At 34.6% G+C, this 17,858-nt stretch overlaps 1 protein-coding gene across 3 annotated transcripts in view; it reads left to right on the forward strand.

The window, feature by feature from the left end:
* The window catches only part of TXNL1 (thioredoxin like 1), a 31,599-nt gene extending 24,357 nt beyond the window's left edge, over positions 1 to 7,242 (forward strand). The window contains exons 8-9 of one of the 3 annotated variants that reach the window (XM_044383036.3): positions 4,257 to 4,299; positions 5,935 to 7,242. In XM_044383036.3, the coding sequence (XP_044238971.1) occupies positions 4,257 to 4,295 (39 nt within the window). In that variant the 3' untranslated portion in view covers positions 4,296 to 4,299; positions 5,935 to 7,242. Of the gene's footprint in view, positions 1 to 3,356; positions 3,793 to 4,256; positions 4,300 to 5,934 lie in introns of those variants that run through there. The other 2 variants (XM_026496377.4, XM_057313058.1) reach the window with 2 other exon arrangements.
* Positions 7,243 to 17,858: the final 10,616 nt, after the last annotated feature.

The following is a 17,858-nucleotide window of genomic DNA, read 5'->3' on the forward strand; positions in this document are numbered from 1 at the left end:
TTATTATTGTTTCTGAAGAAAACATTTAAAATCACTTGAATAATTTTAATCAAAAAGAATGGACTACACTACAGATGAGATTACTACACTGAGATGCCTTTAAACCATTTCTGTGTACTTAAACACCACTTTACACAAGCAAAGAAATTATCAGTGAGCAGGCAGATTACATATATATGTATATGTACGTGTTTGTTTTGTTTTGTGGACATAGTCCTAAGGTTTGCAGAGGATTTATGAAATAAATGAGACCCCTAGGAATGAGAACATTTTGTCCATTCATGGAACAACTGTTACTTGGTCACAATTCCTTAGGGAGACAAAGTATTAAAACCACAGATCATGGAAGTGCTACTAGGAGCTTTCTCAGTACAGAACCCAGTTGCTGTACACAGATTAAATGTGCAGCAGCACGGGAAAGGTAGGTGTGGCCATGTTTCTATGGCTGCCTTTGACAGTCTAGAACTGGAAGTGATTATAAAGAGGTGATTATATGGGAGGAAGTTTCCCTAGGGCTGCCAGTGCCTGGAGGAAGAGGCACACAGCTGAACAGTTCAGACCCCTGTTTGGTGGGGAAGTGAAGCCATGGAACATCCTGAAAACTCTTTTTCTTTTTGATGGTATCTACAGATCTCATTTTAATTCAATTACAGAAAAATTTGTAAAATTGCATAACAGTGGATAAGCTTATAAAATTGTATGCTGGCTTTTAAAAAACTGATAACCTTGACCGTAGATATTTTAACTGGTCATTTTCAACTATCTTCCTGTCTCATAACTAACTTTTGGGAACTATAGGGCAATTATGTACTTAGATCTGTCATGTCAAATGTTTGCCATATGTATAATGACAGATCAGAAGGTCAGAAGAAGCAGAGATTAAACATCTACATTTTTATGATATGAGATATGCTGTACTGGGAAAATGTGTGAGCACCAAAGACATTTTGGCTGCCTGCTTTGTTATGTTGTTTGTTTGAATTAAATGTCATTGGATTTGGCTTTAACTGCCTTGCATAGTTTTTTAGCTTAATTCCGTCATAAGATCTATAAGCTGTATACCATTAATTCAACTCAAGTTCCCTGCTTCTCACCTCTGCTCATGCTGTTTGATTTCCATTTTTCTCTTTAAGTAACCACTGCTCCATCTTGACCATCTTTTTACCAGCCTGCCATTCAGTCAGTTTTTCTAATGTGTGTTAATAATCATCCATCTAAGAATCTGTCTCCACCTCTTTGGTTTTAACATCCTCCTCTCCTATGCCTTCTGGCCTAGCTCCTCTTTCTCTCTCTTGGCTCACCAAACTACTTTTTCTGGACTGGCTTTAGGATAGCAAAGATGTTAGACTTTTCTTGCTTGGGAGTATTTGTGTTTGTTTTGTAATTTGGCTATGTTTTCATTTAACTAAATACTTTTTTAATCTTAACATTATGTAGAGCAATCATTCTCAAACTTTTGGTCTCAGAACCCTTTTACACTATTAAATATTATTGAGGACCAAAAAGAGCTTTTGTTAATGTAGGCTATCTTTATCTAATATTTACCCTTTAAGAAGTTGAAACTGAAAAATTTAAAAATTATTTATAAATAATAAATTCATTATATGTTAACACAAATATTTTTAAGTTAAATTACATATTTTCCAAAATAAAAACCAATTAGCAAGATGAGCATTGTTTTACGCTTTACAAATTGTTTTACTGTCTAGCCGTTCATTCTCATGCCTGTTTCTACATTCAATCAGGTTTGCTATCACAGGTCATGTAGCCTCTGGAAAACTCCACCTGTGAGCCAGTGAGATTAAGAAGGCAAATAACGATTTAGCATTATTATGAACATAGTTTTGAATGTTCCCTGAAAGGGTCTCAGGGACCCCAGCCTAGACCACACTGAGAACTGTTTTGAGAATAATTTAATACTGTCATGGAGTCCTTTCTTTGTGTTAGTCCCTTGCTTTTAATGTTTGATAAATTTTAATTGGTTGAATGATTTTCTTATATATGTTAATATTACATTGTATTTCCTTTTAATAGTTTCTGAACGAGACTTGTGTCATTCATTGAATTGTTCCTCAAAAGCAAGCTAATATTTCAGTGTTTTTTGCGTTCTGCTAAGTTAACAACATTGGTGTAGGAAAATTGCAATAAAAAATTATTTATTGTTTAACTGAAATTGGCCAGTTTAGATTTTGTATAGGTAGTCACTTATTAAAAATTATAAATGAGTTTGGTTTCTAGAAAAAGAAAGAATAAATACATGGTATGGTACTTGTTATCCCTGTAGTACTATGCGAGGTGTAATCATAATCCCTGTGTATAGCAAGTTTATCTTAAAGGATAACATACAAACATTTGGAAAGTTGATCAAAATTAATCAAAGCTTAGTTAAGTCTCTTCCTCTACAGAGTATTCTCATACTTTCCTAGCTCAGTGATACCTCCTTCTTCCCAAGAATGGCTGGGAGAGGACAAGAATGTTTTGTGGAGGAGGGAGGGTCTTGAACTAAACTTTGGGAGTAGAAATGGATAACAATGGAGGAAAAGATAGCAGGGGGTACTCCAGGTAGAATGGAGAATAGGAACTTGGGCATGCAAATGGGAAGGTGCAGGACTTTCTTTAGTCAGTCTGAATTTCAAAGGAATTACACATAGTCATTAGAATTTAAAATTTCAAAATAGATTTGGCATGTATTTTATCAGCACAAGGGAACATTTTGATACCTCTTTGTGTAATGAAGAAAGCTATAAAAAATGGTTTAAAGAATGACAAAATAGAATTGTTTTGCATTTTCAGTTCACATTTTTATATTGTGTGAGTTGTTTCTAGATAATTTTAGTTTTCAGAGTGTCATTGATCTTCTCCTTATGTCACTAAGATGACAGAAGCTAAGGTAATGCTAATGAATCTTGGATGTGGATAGAAATCTTAGACCTCCTTGCATGCTATTACAACTTGAAAGGTTATACGTTTAAGATTTGGTACACTAGAACACAGCTCCCACTTGTCTGTTTTTGGCTATTACAGGCATTGTGCACAGATTATAATATACAGTTAGGCTATTTGTTGTCGTAAATGGATTCTTTGTGTTGCAGCATGAAAAGCTTGCCATCTTAATCGGAAGTAGATATTTTCTTTGCTAAAATATGCTCTGTACATGGATTGCTTTATTTTAATATGAAAGTAATAACATATGAGTGTACAAAAATGAGCAGAATTGAAGGGGCTTCTGCTTCTTAGGAAGTGAGGTGCATGTGAAAAGCAGAGCAGATTTTCTATCACTGTAATAAAAATTTTTCTAAACTGGCCATTCACCGTATCAGCTATTTTTGTAACATTTCTGTCTGTTTATTTTTCAGCTTTTTTAATGCAACTCAAATGAACTAAAAACAGAAGATTTTTTAAAATGAAGTAATGTAAAGATTGACCTTATCTCACTCTACTCCCCTCCTTGCTTCTCTGCTCATCTAGCACCTGTCTGCTCTCACCCTTCCCATGTTCTCGCCATTGTTGGTGCAAGATTTCTCCAGCTTCTATCATCTGGATCAGCCTTGTAACCTAGATTTTTTTCAACCGTCTCTTTCTTCAGATCTTATTCTAGCCATGTGTCTCAGCTGGCCTTTTGTTTTGGTTTGCTTTTTATTTTGGGCTTTCAACTAGGTGCTTTAATTTCATTTTCATACCATGTTGCTCCCCTGTCTTTTATTTTTTTTACCTTCTCATATTTCATTTTTGTACTACATTTTGAGAAATCATATTGCAATAAAATGTTGTTGGAAATGCTTTCAGACGTAACTAGTTGTTGGATGTTTTAATCCAATCAAAAGTTTAAACTTTATTTTTGGGGAACTATAGAATCATTTTAGAAATCAAATATGAACAGTTTCATCAACTTCTTTTATACTAGAACTAGTATAATACATTGATTAGGCTGTAGTTAAGAGACATGGATTTTCTTTTCTCAATGGAACTGCAGCCCCAAAGAGTTTTTGCTGATTAATTATGGGCACATCCTCTGCTTTGTCTACCCAAGTGAGCTCAAAGCTTTCAAAGACGGACTGAATGTTAGGCTGGTTTAAACTCTTAACATAGAAGATCAGTGGACTCTTTACTGAATAGATATTTTTGACACCTAATTTTGATGTACCTAGACTGTTGTTTGAGGTGTAATATAAGCACTTAAAAATGAATAAAATATCTTCTTTATGTTTGGGATGAGAAAATCCATATTGGAATGCTGAATTTCTTCTTTTTTACAGAGAATACACATTGGCAAGTTGAGAGTTATCAACCTGTGAAACAGTATGCAGATTTGTGTCTTCTGTATCACATCTGCTAAAATTTTAATTTTTAATATTAGTTGTTTTTGTTTTCTTTTGCTTAATCTAATAGCTCTGTGTTTTGCGTGTTCCCAAGTGATAATAATGATCAATAATGCTTCCAGTGTTTATCTGCTTAAATTCACTTGTGATACAAATATTGCCGCCTTCCCTTCTTTCTTAAGAAGGTCCCCCCTTGGCTTTTAAATGCTGAATTTTTTACTCTTATCCACATACTTTCATGAGACTATCTCTTTAGTATCTTTCTGGCTTTTTGGGCTTTCTAACATATGGTTTTTATAGATGGAAGAGGAGATCTTTTAGAGTAATAAAACTGGTTTTCCTCAAGGTTGGGAAAACGGCATGTCTGACATATGATTGGGAATTAAGTGGAAGGGTTTTTATAATCTTCTCTCATGAATGGCACTAACCCGGCCACGTTCTGTTCTAGACCAGACATGTACTGAAGACCTTTAAGAGTTTTACTTGATTCAGACTACCATTTGGAACAGAATCAGTTAAAATATGAAAATTACATTTATAAATATACGTAGAAATCTTTTTTTTAAGGTTTTATTTATTTGACGGAGAGAGAGAGAGAGAGAGAGTGCCTGTGTGCACACACAGGCAGGGGGAGCAGCAGGCAGAGGGAGAGGGAGAAGCAGGCTCCCCACTGAGCAGGGAGCCCAATGCGGGACCTGATCCCAGAACCCTGGGATCATGACCTGAGCTGAAGGCAGATGCTCAACTGACAGCCACCCAGGAGCCCCATAGAAATCTTTTTGTATACAAATATATCTTCAATAGCTTGCAAGTAGATTTCTTTAGAGGCATTTCTGCTGTGAGAATATATTATCTGATGATAAACTTCAGGTTTTAAGTAAATTATTTGCTTAAATCATAATTGTAGAACCTTTCTACAGAGGATTTGTTTTCTAGCACTGTTAGTAGAAACCAAGTTTACTCTTACATTTTTATGCTGCCACATTTATAGCAACTAGGACATTTTTAAAGCCCTCTGATGGAGATTTTTCTAATCATTGACAGAAACAAGATTTATTCTAACGTACTTTTGTAGCAACCAGGGTTTTTTAAAAATAGAAATGAGGCAAAATTAGTCATTTTTAATCTCTTTTCATTGCATATCTACATATTGAGAGAAAAGTCTAGAAACCTGTCATCTTGGGCATTTAGACATAAGTTTAGCATACTCTTTTAATTCTAGAGTATTTTGTGATCGACATTTGATTTCTAATTGCCTAAAAATAGTTTGCCAAATATATTTCACTCATATAGCATCATCCTTTTATTAACTTCTCTAAACTGTCAACCTTGTTTTGAAAAATTGCATTACTTTTCCTTTAAACAGTGTGGGAAACCAAAAATAGCCTGCATGTGTTTTATTTTTAATTCCTTGAGGCTGGGAGGAAAGGGAAGGTCACAGTTTTGCTTCAACAGTGAAAATACGTTGCATGCCAAAAAAAAAAAAAAAAAAAAAACAGGGATAAAAATTAATACGAGGTTTTAAAGATGATTACCAGTTAGTAATATTATTTTGAAAATAACACATATTTCTAAATCAATAAGATGTACATGTAAAGTTATTTTTGTTTTCTAGGTAGTTGGCAAAAAAGGAGAAAGCCACTAAGGTACAAAAGACACTGGAAGACCATATTGCAATCAGATCTACAGCTCCTGGATAATTGCTTGATTCTCGTCAGAGACTCTCAATATTCCATTCATTGCCATTACCAATAAATCATTGCTTTTGTTCGGATGGTATCACTAGTGTTTTTATTGTAATCTTGATACATGCAATTGTAAATAAAAGTCACTACTTTTGCCAAGCTTAATTTTTGTCATTCTAAATAAGTATTTTCTCTTTTCATTTATCTGAAAATTGGCCCACTTCTGATTTTTGAAGAGATTTATGTGTCTGGTAGCATATTGATTGGAAGCCAGTTTTTCTCTTTAGGGGAGCAAGACTATTTTAGGGAATTCAGGAGTGCGTGTGTACTCGTGTATACACGCGGAGCAAGTGATTTTGATAAATGGACTTGGAACAGCTAAGTATGTTAGAATGAGTACTAACTCATGTTTATTAAACATTTGGGTATCTGAGCTATAGAAATTACTCAAATTATAACCTACCAGAAATAAACAAGTTTAATGAGATTTAACTGTTCTCACTTAAAACTGTTAATGGGACCACAGATTTTAATCCCTTCTGGATGACCTTTAAAAATTTGAATCAGCCGTTTTCTTTACTGTTGAAATCTGACCATGGGGGAGGAGACACTGCTGTGAATTCATGCAGCAACAGGACTTAATATTTTTAATCAAATATTTATTATCTTAGCTACCAAAAGATGCAGTGTTAATATACAGAGAACATGATTTAAGGTTAAAAATGAATTGGCCAAATTACATGTTTGAAAGATGTTTCACAAAAGGCTAGCAAAACAAAACATCTGTTCCTTACTACTATTTTTAATCTTAAAACTAATCTAGAAAGTATTGGTAAATTTAAGTTTTTAATTTCTCTATTTTTAAAATTAAAATTTAATTTTAATTTCTCTGAATATTAAAAATTCAGTGTTTGAAAAGAGTACATAGACTATTAATTTTGATTCAGTTAATACCTTTGAGGGCATTTTTGTCTAGGAATATGGTTGAGATAGCATTTTTGCCTTTGGGAGACCAATGTATTTATACACGTTTATGGAAAAAATTATGCAGAATTTTTTGTGTTAAAATAGTCACTTTCTCAAACACCCAGTGTCATTACATGGTGTTTAGTTCTTCTCTATGTAAGCACATTAACTGGTCTGTGATGATGTCTATATACTTATGTATTTCATAGTTACTTTTCTTGGGTCAAATGGAGGGGGAAGGGCAAGAAATAAAAATTCATAACATTCCTTAATATAGACCATGTCAGATTAATTACGTCTGAAATTAGGGGTGCAATTAATATCAAGCGTTTTGTTTTACACTTTTGTACACTTAACCTTTTTGGGTAATTGTTAAAGTGCCTCATCTTAAGTATTGCTGACCTCATTCTATTTATACTTGACAGTTTGAAAACCCAGTGAAAGTAATTTCGTACGTGTAAAGGATTGGGCATCAGATTTATATTGTTTATGTGACTTTTCTATAACTCAGCTGGTTGCATTATACAAACATTCCATGATTATTCAAATTGTAAATAGTGAAAAATGAATGTTTATAGGTAACTATAACATGTTTCACTATGGGAAATTTTAAAAATAAACATACGTAGTTGATATTACTTAAATCACCAAGCTGAAATGCTGTTTTCTCCTAAAGCAGTATGTGTGTGTGTGTGTGTGTGTATATACACACACACACATATATATACATATATATATATACACATGCTGAATTTTCCAGATGAAAAAAAAAGAGCATGAGAAAAATATAAGCCTAGTTATTTTAACCAAAACCATCCCTGAGATAATGTTTTCTAGAAAATTAATATTAGGTTTATTATTTGTCAGGCATAGCAGAAAAAAACAAAAACAGCCCACAAAACTTTTCCCTTTATTTGCTATGTTTTGTTATATTTCACATCAGGATGCATTATCTGATTTGAAACAATAAGGAAATAACCCATAGTAGAAACAAAAGTATCTGAGTACAGAGTCTTGCAGCATAAGGCTGAAGTCAAGAGTAACACATGCTCTTGTGCCCCTCGCAGACCTTTATGATCTATTTTGGCCAGATTATCCCCCAATCTCATATTGGAGGTAGCTACATCATCCATTGGAGTTGCCATGTGAGCTGAAACCTGTTTGCCACTTGGAGATGTAAACTCTGTTTCTTGCAGCATTTGCAGGGCGGTGTGGATATGGCACATTTGGCCTGAGTATTTTATTTATGGCTATTAATTGACCTGAAAAAAAAGAAAAAAGAACCTACATCAGATACAGAGGGTGGGGGGCTTTTTACCTAAAATAGTTTAGATCTTCCCATGTTCCCCTTAATGTCTAAAGTAAATCTTCAATTCTGAAATAAAAAGAAAACATTGGAATTTGAGTGAGTTAGGCAACTTAAACCCTCTCCTTTGTAAACGTTAGAGGACAAAAGAACCTTAGGGCTTCCGTGTTGCTTGTATTAATATTCATACTTCAAATTGGTAGATTGGTTTTGTCTGTAGGATATATATGGAATTAGTGTTTTCTAACCTTAGATAATTTTTTTTTTTTAAAGAAAAGCAACTTAGGATAAATCCATTCACTGATCACTGAAGGGAAACCTTGAAGGAACACTGCATTCATTTAGCTTAACACCATTATTAGAGGTATTCTGCATTTTTTAAAGTTTTCCAAACACATGTATGTTCTATAGCATACAGCATGTTTGTTAGGCAAATGAGTTTTAAAATAGGGAATCTCTTTATCACCCAATGAAGCCTATATTGCTTAATAGTGATGTCGTTTTAAACATTTTCACTTTGTTTTTAGATCAATGCTTCGTTCTTTACATGCCCAGCACTGTAAGTGGGCAGAATGGGCAGGTTAATAAGATTACTTTTAGACTTTGTGGCCCATGCAGAATTACTAATTGGGAGAATGTGTAAATAATTTGTCCATAAAATAACTTTAGAATTTGGATATACTACTAAAATTGTAGACAGCCTGGAATAATATTGAAATCTTACCATATGTAACCCTAAACCTGCTAGAGTCTGTCTCCTTCCTCTACACTTGCTATGCTTCTCTATGGGAAGAGGAAGTTTATTTAGGAATCAACTCTGATAGGTCGAACAGGCCAGAATTAGTTGTAAAAACATGATTTGTTGATTTATACTTGGACATGCATTTGAGATTTTGGCACATTATGCTACTTTGGAGCATGATCTTTGAAGCTTGAATCTCTGCTCCTTCTACTTGTAAGCTGTGTCATCTTGAGCAAGTAACATTAGGAGTTTGAGTCCTCTTGTGTAAAAATAGGAACATCACCTCTTAGGCTTGTTATGAAGATTAAATGTGTTACTTTGTATCTGCAGCAAGGATAAGTGTTTCTTCTGTACCCTGCTGTCCCATCTCACTGCCACTGCTTTTTAAAGGCTATCATTTCTTGCAAGGCATGATGCAGTAACCTCCAAATTGTCTCCTTGCCTCTGTAATGTGCCCTCCTATGGCTGCTAGTTATCTTTCCTTTTTGAGGTCTTCATAATGTGATTCCCTCCAGCCTTATACCTTACCCCTTCATTTCCGGCACTAGTAGTTCCCACGGTGTACCTTGATATCTAATGCCTTCCTCTGACCTAACTGGTCCACCTGACGAATTCCTACTTATCTACGAGGCCCAGTCCAAGCAAAACTGATAGTGGTAACACACGATGATTGTATGCCTCCCTTGCTGCCACAGCACCCTGTGGTTATTTCACCCTGGTACTTAGCAAACAACACTGTAATTACTTGTAGTCTTATTTGCTCTACTAGCTTATGAGCAGTAAGGCAAGGATTTTTCCCTAGTACCAAACCGTTACTTTGATCTATCATCAATAAACACAATATTAAACAAATTCTCAGGTTCCAAGAAGAGAGATGCTTGTGGTCTGAGAGACCGTAGAATTTGCAGTTTAGTAAGGTAAGGAAGAGAATTTAGCAGTAGTCAAGGAAAAGTGCGTGTTGTGTGATAGAATGACGTTTAAATAAAAGATTTCTTAGGTGAAGGAGGAGATAAAGCTGGAAGAGCAAGTAGAAACCATGACGGGAAGCTCCTATTGCCATGTTAAAGAGGTCAGACTATTCTTAGTTTATGGGAGGAGAAGGTAGTTGAGAGAGGAGCCCACACTGACTCACAAGTGTGTCATTTTTACACTTGGATGTAGAAATCTTGCTTCTGAGGAAAAGCAGCAAGTCGGGAGGGGACGATGAACATGATTTTCCTTTGAGCAGTATATCTGAAATGCTTTTTTGGCTCTGGTGGAGATGTGTCATAGGTACACAGGCAGGAATGTGGTTTTAGAACCTAGAGCTAGAAATAGGGAACTAGTAGTCACTTAGGTGATGAAAATGAAAATAGGTATATGAATGGGAGTGTTTAGAGAGTATAAAGGGGAAGAAGGAAACTAAGGAACAAATGCTAGGGAATATGAATAAATACTAAGGAATTAACATAAGAGGAGCCTGAAAAGCAGAATATTCATCAGGAATGTAGAAGGGAAAACAGGAGGATTTGGTATAGTGAATGCTACATGAAAGAGAGAGTAGTTATCATTATCATGTATAGAAATACTGAAATTAGTAGACCTATCCAATTGTCAACCTGCCAAGTTGTGGAAACAATTTTGTAGTGCTTAATTATTAGAATCATTGATTATATTAATAATCCTATGGTTGAAGGGAGCGTCAGCAGACAGAATGTTTCTGAAATCCTTCTGGCAAAGAAATTTAGAAGCTTTCATAGTCTACCATTGAACACAGTTTTACATGACAGTTAGCAAGGCGTGGAGATTGATGGCAACATTCCATAAGAATATGAAACACTGCTTTGATGTTGTCATTAAAGGCTTTAGTACTTCCTTATAATCAGGTGCCTTTTTCCTGTGTTTTGTTTGTAATTATAAATTTTGTCCCATCTGTTATTCTAGAACATTCTTTCATGACTGCTTTTATTCTCTTAAAAGTTCCTTATTTCACAAAGATCATTTCTCTGACAGAGTCCTGGATGGGTCATTTAGGTTTCTTAGTAATTAAGATTTGTAATTTTATAGGGTAATATTGAATGCGTAAATTGTTAATATCACTGTTCAGAGTTTTTGAGTAATACACAATTTCTTCATTAGATCCCTATAGTCTTCCTGTGACCAAGGGTAGTAAAAATAGTGTCGCAGTTTCATTTCCCTGGCCACATAATTCTTTCAAAGGAATCAGCACACTGACAGCATTAGGAATGCTTCTGCATGGGTTCAGCTTTAACTGCAGAGGACATTTTCAGTTTAAAGATGGGTATTAACTTCAAAATGGACAATGTCAGGAAGCCTGGGCATAAGTGGATAGGCCAACTCAAACCACTGGGATAGGCTTGTACAGAAGTAAATAGGTGTGACTTCATCTGATTTTTTGACTGAATCTAGCAACTGCAAGGGGAAGATATTTGGGTATTCCCATTTTGGTTTACTTAAAAAAAAAAACCTTTTTTTTCTGGAAGTTAAAAATTCTTAATCCACAATTTATGTAAAAGGAAGCTTTGTTGCTTTGTTGTTTACTCATCAAAATTTGGAATCCATTGAATTGGGGAATTGCTAAAAACTTTGGTCCAGCATAACTTGGTTTAAGAGTATCCTAATGCCATGGTGACTGGGACTCTAACATATGTTTGCCATTTCAGGAATTAGCTGTTTTTATGGACATAAAACTCCATCATTCTTGCTGAAAATAACAAACCTATTTCTGGGCTCTCCATTCTATTCCATAGATCTGTTTGTCTGTTATTACGTGAATAGCATTGTTCGATTCCTTGAGCTTTGTTAGTATGTCTTGAAGTCAGGTAGTATAATTTCTCCAACTTTCTTCTTAAGATTTTTTTGTCGTTATTCTGGATCCTTTGCATTTTCACTTTAGAATCAGCTCATCAGTTTCTTAAAAAAAAAAAATAGCTTTATGGTTGGATTGCCTAGAATATAACGTCTTAACAATATTGAGTCTTCCAATCTGTGAACAGAATATATACACACTACACACACACACACACACACACACACACACACACATAATCTCCATTTGTTTAGATCTTCAATTTCTCAAGCCAATGCTTTATAGTTTTCCATATAGAGGCCCTTCTTTCATTAGATTTACTCTCAGCTATTTGATGTTTGTCGACATTATTGCAAATAAAATTTTAAACATTTCATTTTCCTGGGTGTTCAGAATGATTTGATAGTTATCTAGCTGGCTTTGAGGGACAAGGCAAGCTTAGGGTCCCCCTAGTCCTCTGCCATCTTAACTCTTCCTAAACATTTTATTTTCCAATTGTTTGTTACTACTCTATAGTAAAACAGTTAATTTTTGTATATTGACCCTGTGGTCCTGGGACTTTCATGAACTATTTATCAGTTTTAGTAATTTTTTAATGGATTTCTTAGGACTTTCTATGTAAATAATCATTATATGCAAATAGAGTCCATTTCAACTATCCTTTCCAGACTTTATATCTTTTATTTCTTTTTTTTGCCTTATTGCACAGCCTAGGGATAAATGTACAATGTCGAATAAAAGTAGTGAGAGTAAACATCTTTGCTTAGTTCTTGGTCGTACAGGGATAGCATTTAGTGTTCACTATTAATATTAGTTGTAGATTTTTGAACGGTGTCCATTATTGATGAAGTTGCTTTCTATTTCTGATTTGCTTGAATTAAAAAAAAACATGAATGGGTGATAAATCTTGCCTAAATACTTTTTCTGCGTCTATTGAGATGGTTATGTGTGTTTCCTTCTTTATTCTGTTAATATGGTGAATAATATAAATAGATTTTCAAATGTTAAACCAAACTTGTTTTCCTTGGATTAACTGCACTTGGTCTTGATGTATTATCGTTTTCATACATTGCTGAATTAAATTAGCTAAATTAGTTTGCTAAGGATTTTTTGTGTCTATACTTATGGAGGATTTTATTCTATGCTCTTCTTATGTTGTAAGTTTTTTGTCAGGTTTTAATATCAGGTTTATGCTGTTGTTTAAATGTGTGATGGAACTCACCAGTTTTTGGGTGAAATATTCTTTTTTTTAAAGATTATTTATTTGAGAGAGAGAGCATGCAAATGCGCGAGTCAGGGGGAGGGGCAGAGGCAGAGGGAGAGGGAGAAGCAGATTCCCCACTGAACAGGGACCCCCGCCCCCCCCCCCCCCCCCCCCCCCCCCCCGCCACCTACCCAGGGCTCAATCCCAAGACCCGGAGATCATGACCTTTGTCAAAGGCAGAGGCTTAACTCACTGAGCCACCCAGGCGCCCCTTCGTGGAATATTCTTACGTACATATTTGATAGATATTAGAGTTGTTGAGATTTTCTGCATCACTCTGTGTCCACTTTGGTAAATTTTGTTCCAAGGAATTTGTCTTTCATTTATGCTGTCAAAGTTAGTAGCATTGTTTTTCATAATACCCCCTTATTATCTTTTAATGCCTGAATCATTTGTCTACCCCTCTTTCATTTCCATTATTGGTAATTTTTTTTTCTTTTTTGTAAATCAATGTTGCATAGGGGTTATAAATTTTATTAATCTTATCAAGAATGAACTTCTGGCTTTGTTATTTTATTTTATTAATGTATACATTTCTCTTTATTTTCTTATTTCTACTTAATTTGCTCTTCTTTTTCAATCTCACTAATGTAAAAACTTTGATCATAAGTAGGAATCTTTCTTCTTTTCTAATATAAGCATTTATTGTTGTAAACTTCCTGCTGAGCTATGCTTCAGGTAAATACCAAAATTTTTGATATATTGTTTTTTATTGTCATTCAATTAAAAATATTTGAAAGTTCTCTTATAATTTATTATTTGATTCACTTAGGGTAATTTAGAAATATATTGCTTAATTTCCAAATATTTGGGGATTTTCTAAATATCTTTAAAATTTTTTAAAATTTAATTCCATTTTAATAAGAGAACATACTCTAAGATTTCAATCATTTGGAATTTTTTGAGACCCATTTTCTATCTCAGCATAATTATCTTGATGAATATTCCATGTACACTTAAAAAATGTATATTCTGCAGTTATGAGTTTGATATTTTTTATAAATATCAGTGAAGTCAAGATGGTTGATAATATTGCTCATCTATACCCTTATTAATTTTATTGTTTGTTGTTTTATTAATTACTGCGGGCATAGTGTTACAAACTCCAATTGTGAGTGTATGTTTGACTTAAGCACATATATATTGTGTCTTCCTGGTGAATTGACCCTTTAACCATAAATGTTTCTTTATATCTCTGGTAATACTCCCTGTCTTGAGGTTTATTTATTTTGTCTGAAATTATAGTCACTCCAGTTTTCTTCTGATTGTTTGAATAGCATAGCTTTAACCTTTAACTTTCAATGTATCTGTGTCTGTATTTAAAATATGTTTCTTGTAGAAACCATTTAGTTGGGTCTTTTAAAATCCAGTCTGACAATCTCTGCCTTTTAATTGGAATTATTTTATTTACATTTAGGTTAATGATTGATGTGACTTATTTATGTCTACCATTTTGTTATTTGTTTTCTAGTTGTCATATCTGTGTTTCGTTCTTTTCCATTTTTTTACCTGCTTTTTTATGTGTTAATCAAAAATTTCATAATTCAATTTAAATTTCTCTTTCTTTAGTGGCTACTCTAGGGAATGCATTATGTATTCTTAATATATCACTTAGATTTAACATACTGTTTCACAAATTACAGCAAAGTTGAAGCACTCTTCTTCTCTTTAGCCTCCATTATTTGTGGTAGTGTTGTCACATTATATTTATGTTATAAACCCCATAATTTACTATAACTTCTACTGAACGTCTTCTAACTGTTGTACACATTATGTGCCATTATCTCCTCAAATACTGCTTCTGTTCCATTTTCTCTCTCCTGTCCTTGATTCCAGTTGCATGCATACAAGTCCTTTTCACTGTGTCTTGCCATTTCTTCTGTATTCATCTTTTTACTTTCTGCAGTGCGGTCTACATATTTTCTACTGATACCTCTTCTAGTTGTCTTATCCTTTCTGCTAGTATCCTGATCTTACATTAAACCTATCAAGTTCTTAATTTCAGTATGTAGATTTTTCATCCCTAGAATTTCTATTGCAGTTTTCTCAAAAAATGCTAAATCGCTGGTGATTTTCTCTATTTTTTTCCCATCTCATTAAAAACATTTTCATTTTTTCCCTCTAACATAGAAATTGTATTTATTTTAAAGTCCTTTTCTGCTAACTCCAATATCTGAATCATTTTGTCAGTTTGTTTTTATTGTTTATCTTTTTTCTTTTGGATTTCAGTCATTTGGTCCTATCTCTTGACAGACCTGATCCACCATTTTATTAATATTTATTTAACACCTGTTGTGTCCTAGACATTGTGTACGAACAGTTAGTAAAGCCTCTGGATGATACTGTCATCCTTCAGAGTGAGTTGACAATTTCCTCTGCTAGGTAGACACAGTGGGGCAGATTGCTTTATCCATGCGCTTATCCAATAAGCTGAGTGCAGGCAGCGCAATGTATTCACTGAAACCTCTCCCCTTGAAAGATTTGAACCTTAATTCTTACCTCCTTAAAACTGTGAGACTCATGAGCACTCTGCTTTCAGAAATTCTCTAACTTCTTATCTGTAGTTTCATGTAGCTTCATAATTTGGCTAAAGTCTTGAGGGAAATATCAGCTGTATGTCAAGATTTGTTTTCTGTTCCTCCCTTCTCAATGGGATCCTGGGTCCTCAAATCTCAAGTTTTTGTCTGTCCAGTTCTGGGAGATGGCCAAAAGCTTCTGGCCTCTCTGCTTCTCAGCAAGAGCCTTTGCCTGTAACCTGTTCAGACTTGTAGCCTCGTGCAGCAATTAAAAATGTGACTATACAATGTTGACACTCCTTTCAGTAGTTCCTCCCTCTGTGACCATAGCCTCTCAAGTCTTGGTTGCCTCAAGGGCTCTCCAGTGTGGATGCAATCACATTTTATCTGGGTTTCTAGTTGTTTTCATGGGAGCATTGGTTTGCTACAAATCATTCCATAGTAGAGCTGGAGTCTATAGATAATAAGAAGTGTAAATAGAGCTATTTTATTTTTTTAAATTTTTAAAAAAGATTTTACATATTTTTATGACAGAGCACAAGCAGGGGGAGCAGCAGAGGGAGAGGGAGAAGCAGCCTCTCTGCTGAGCAGGGAGCCCCGCATGGGGCTTGATCCCAGGACCCTGAGATCATGACCTGAGCTAAGTGCAGATGCTTAACTGTCTGAGCCACCCATGTACCCCAATAGAGTTATTTTAAAGTTTGTGTCGAATGACTCAATTATCTGCAGTCCTTGTGAGTCTGTTTCTGTGGACTGCTGTTTCTTTTCATTTTTATTCATGTGTTTGTTTTTTTAATGGTTTTCTAAATAACTTTAGGTATAATTGATACAGTAAATTATGCATAGTGTATGGTCGGATATGTTTATTTTATCTTTTTTTCCCTACTTTTTGTAGTGGAGATTTACTTCATTAATTTTCAGCTTTATTTATTTGTTTTTTATTTATTTAGAGCAAGTGAGTGAGCGAGTGAGTGTGGGAGAGGGAAAGAAAGAATCTTAAGCAGCTCCATGCCCCATGTGGAGCCCAAGGTGGGGCTCGATCTCATGACCCCACAGAAAACAAAAGTCAGATGCCCAACCGACTGAGGCACCCAGGAGCCCCTTCAGCTTTATTTTTTAAATATGTGCTTTAAACCTAGGTGTTTCTAAGAACTGGTTTAACTGCATTCCACAAGATCTGTTGTCTAGGCCAAAATATTTTCTGTTTTTCTCTTTGACCCATGAACTGTTTAGAATATCTATTAATTTCCAAACAAGTGGGAGGTTTTCTAGATATGTTTGTGTTTTATTTCTAGCTTAATTACATTGAAGTCAGAAAACATATTCTGTATGATTTAGCTAATGAAATCTGTTGAAATTTTACTTGTGACCCTATATATGTATCATAATACATATTATAATACATACACTTTAATACAGTTATTTAATAAAATCTGTATTAATTGGTATAATATAATTAATGATGATACTACATTTTTGGTAAATGTTTTATAAATGTGTTTTTTGGATACCTCGTGTATGTTTATTTCTATTTCATACCTTCTTTTCACAAAAGGCCATGTCTTTTGTGGTTCTTACTCAGGTCTTCAGATGGTTTCTTATCGTTCTTGTCCATGATATGCCCCAAGTTTCATTGCTACTTCCCCAGGAGGGTGCAAAAATGCAACTCAGTTACATAGCTTCTTCCGCAGGATTGACAAATGCTGTCAGGGAAAGTTAGCCTCGTTGATTTTGCCTAAACTCTTGGCGGTTTTCAAGAAGATTCTAAACATTTCGTCTAGCATATTTAGTCGTCACCAGTGGATGGCTGATCTGAATTACCTATGGCATCATTACAAGAAGTAGAAGTTTCAAATGAATGCAATTGTTTTACAGACTGTGCCTGAGATTGTTTAATCCATAGTAAAAAATAATTGTGAATTTAAAGTCAGATCCTTCTATACTAGCTATATTTTAGCCATCATTTAGGTTGATAAAAGTGTATGTTCATGAAAAATAAGGTTTTAAAATATTACATGGGTGCCTGAGTGGCTCAGTCAGTTAAGTGGCCAACTCTTGATTTCAGCTCAAGTCATGATCTCAGGGTCCTGGGATCAAGCTCCACGTCGGCTCCATGCTCAGCACGAAATCTGCTTCAGGACTCTTTCTCTTCCTCTGCCCCTCCTGCTCCCCCCAACATAAATAAATAAATCTTTAAAAAATATTACAAGAAAATATAGATATTCAAATAAGAAAGATAGATATTACTTAG

Source organism: Ursus arctos, unplaced genomic scaffold, assembly GCF_023065955.2.
Source record: "Ursus arctos isolate Adak ecotype North America unplaced genomic scaffold, UrsArc2.0 scaffold_17, whole genome shotgun sequence".
NCBI lineage: Eukaryota > Metazoa > Chordata > Mammalia > Carnivora > Ursidae > Ursus > Ursus arctos.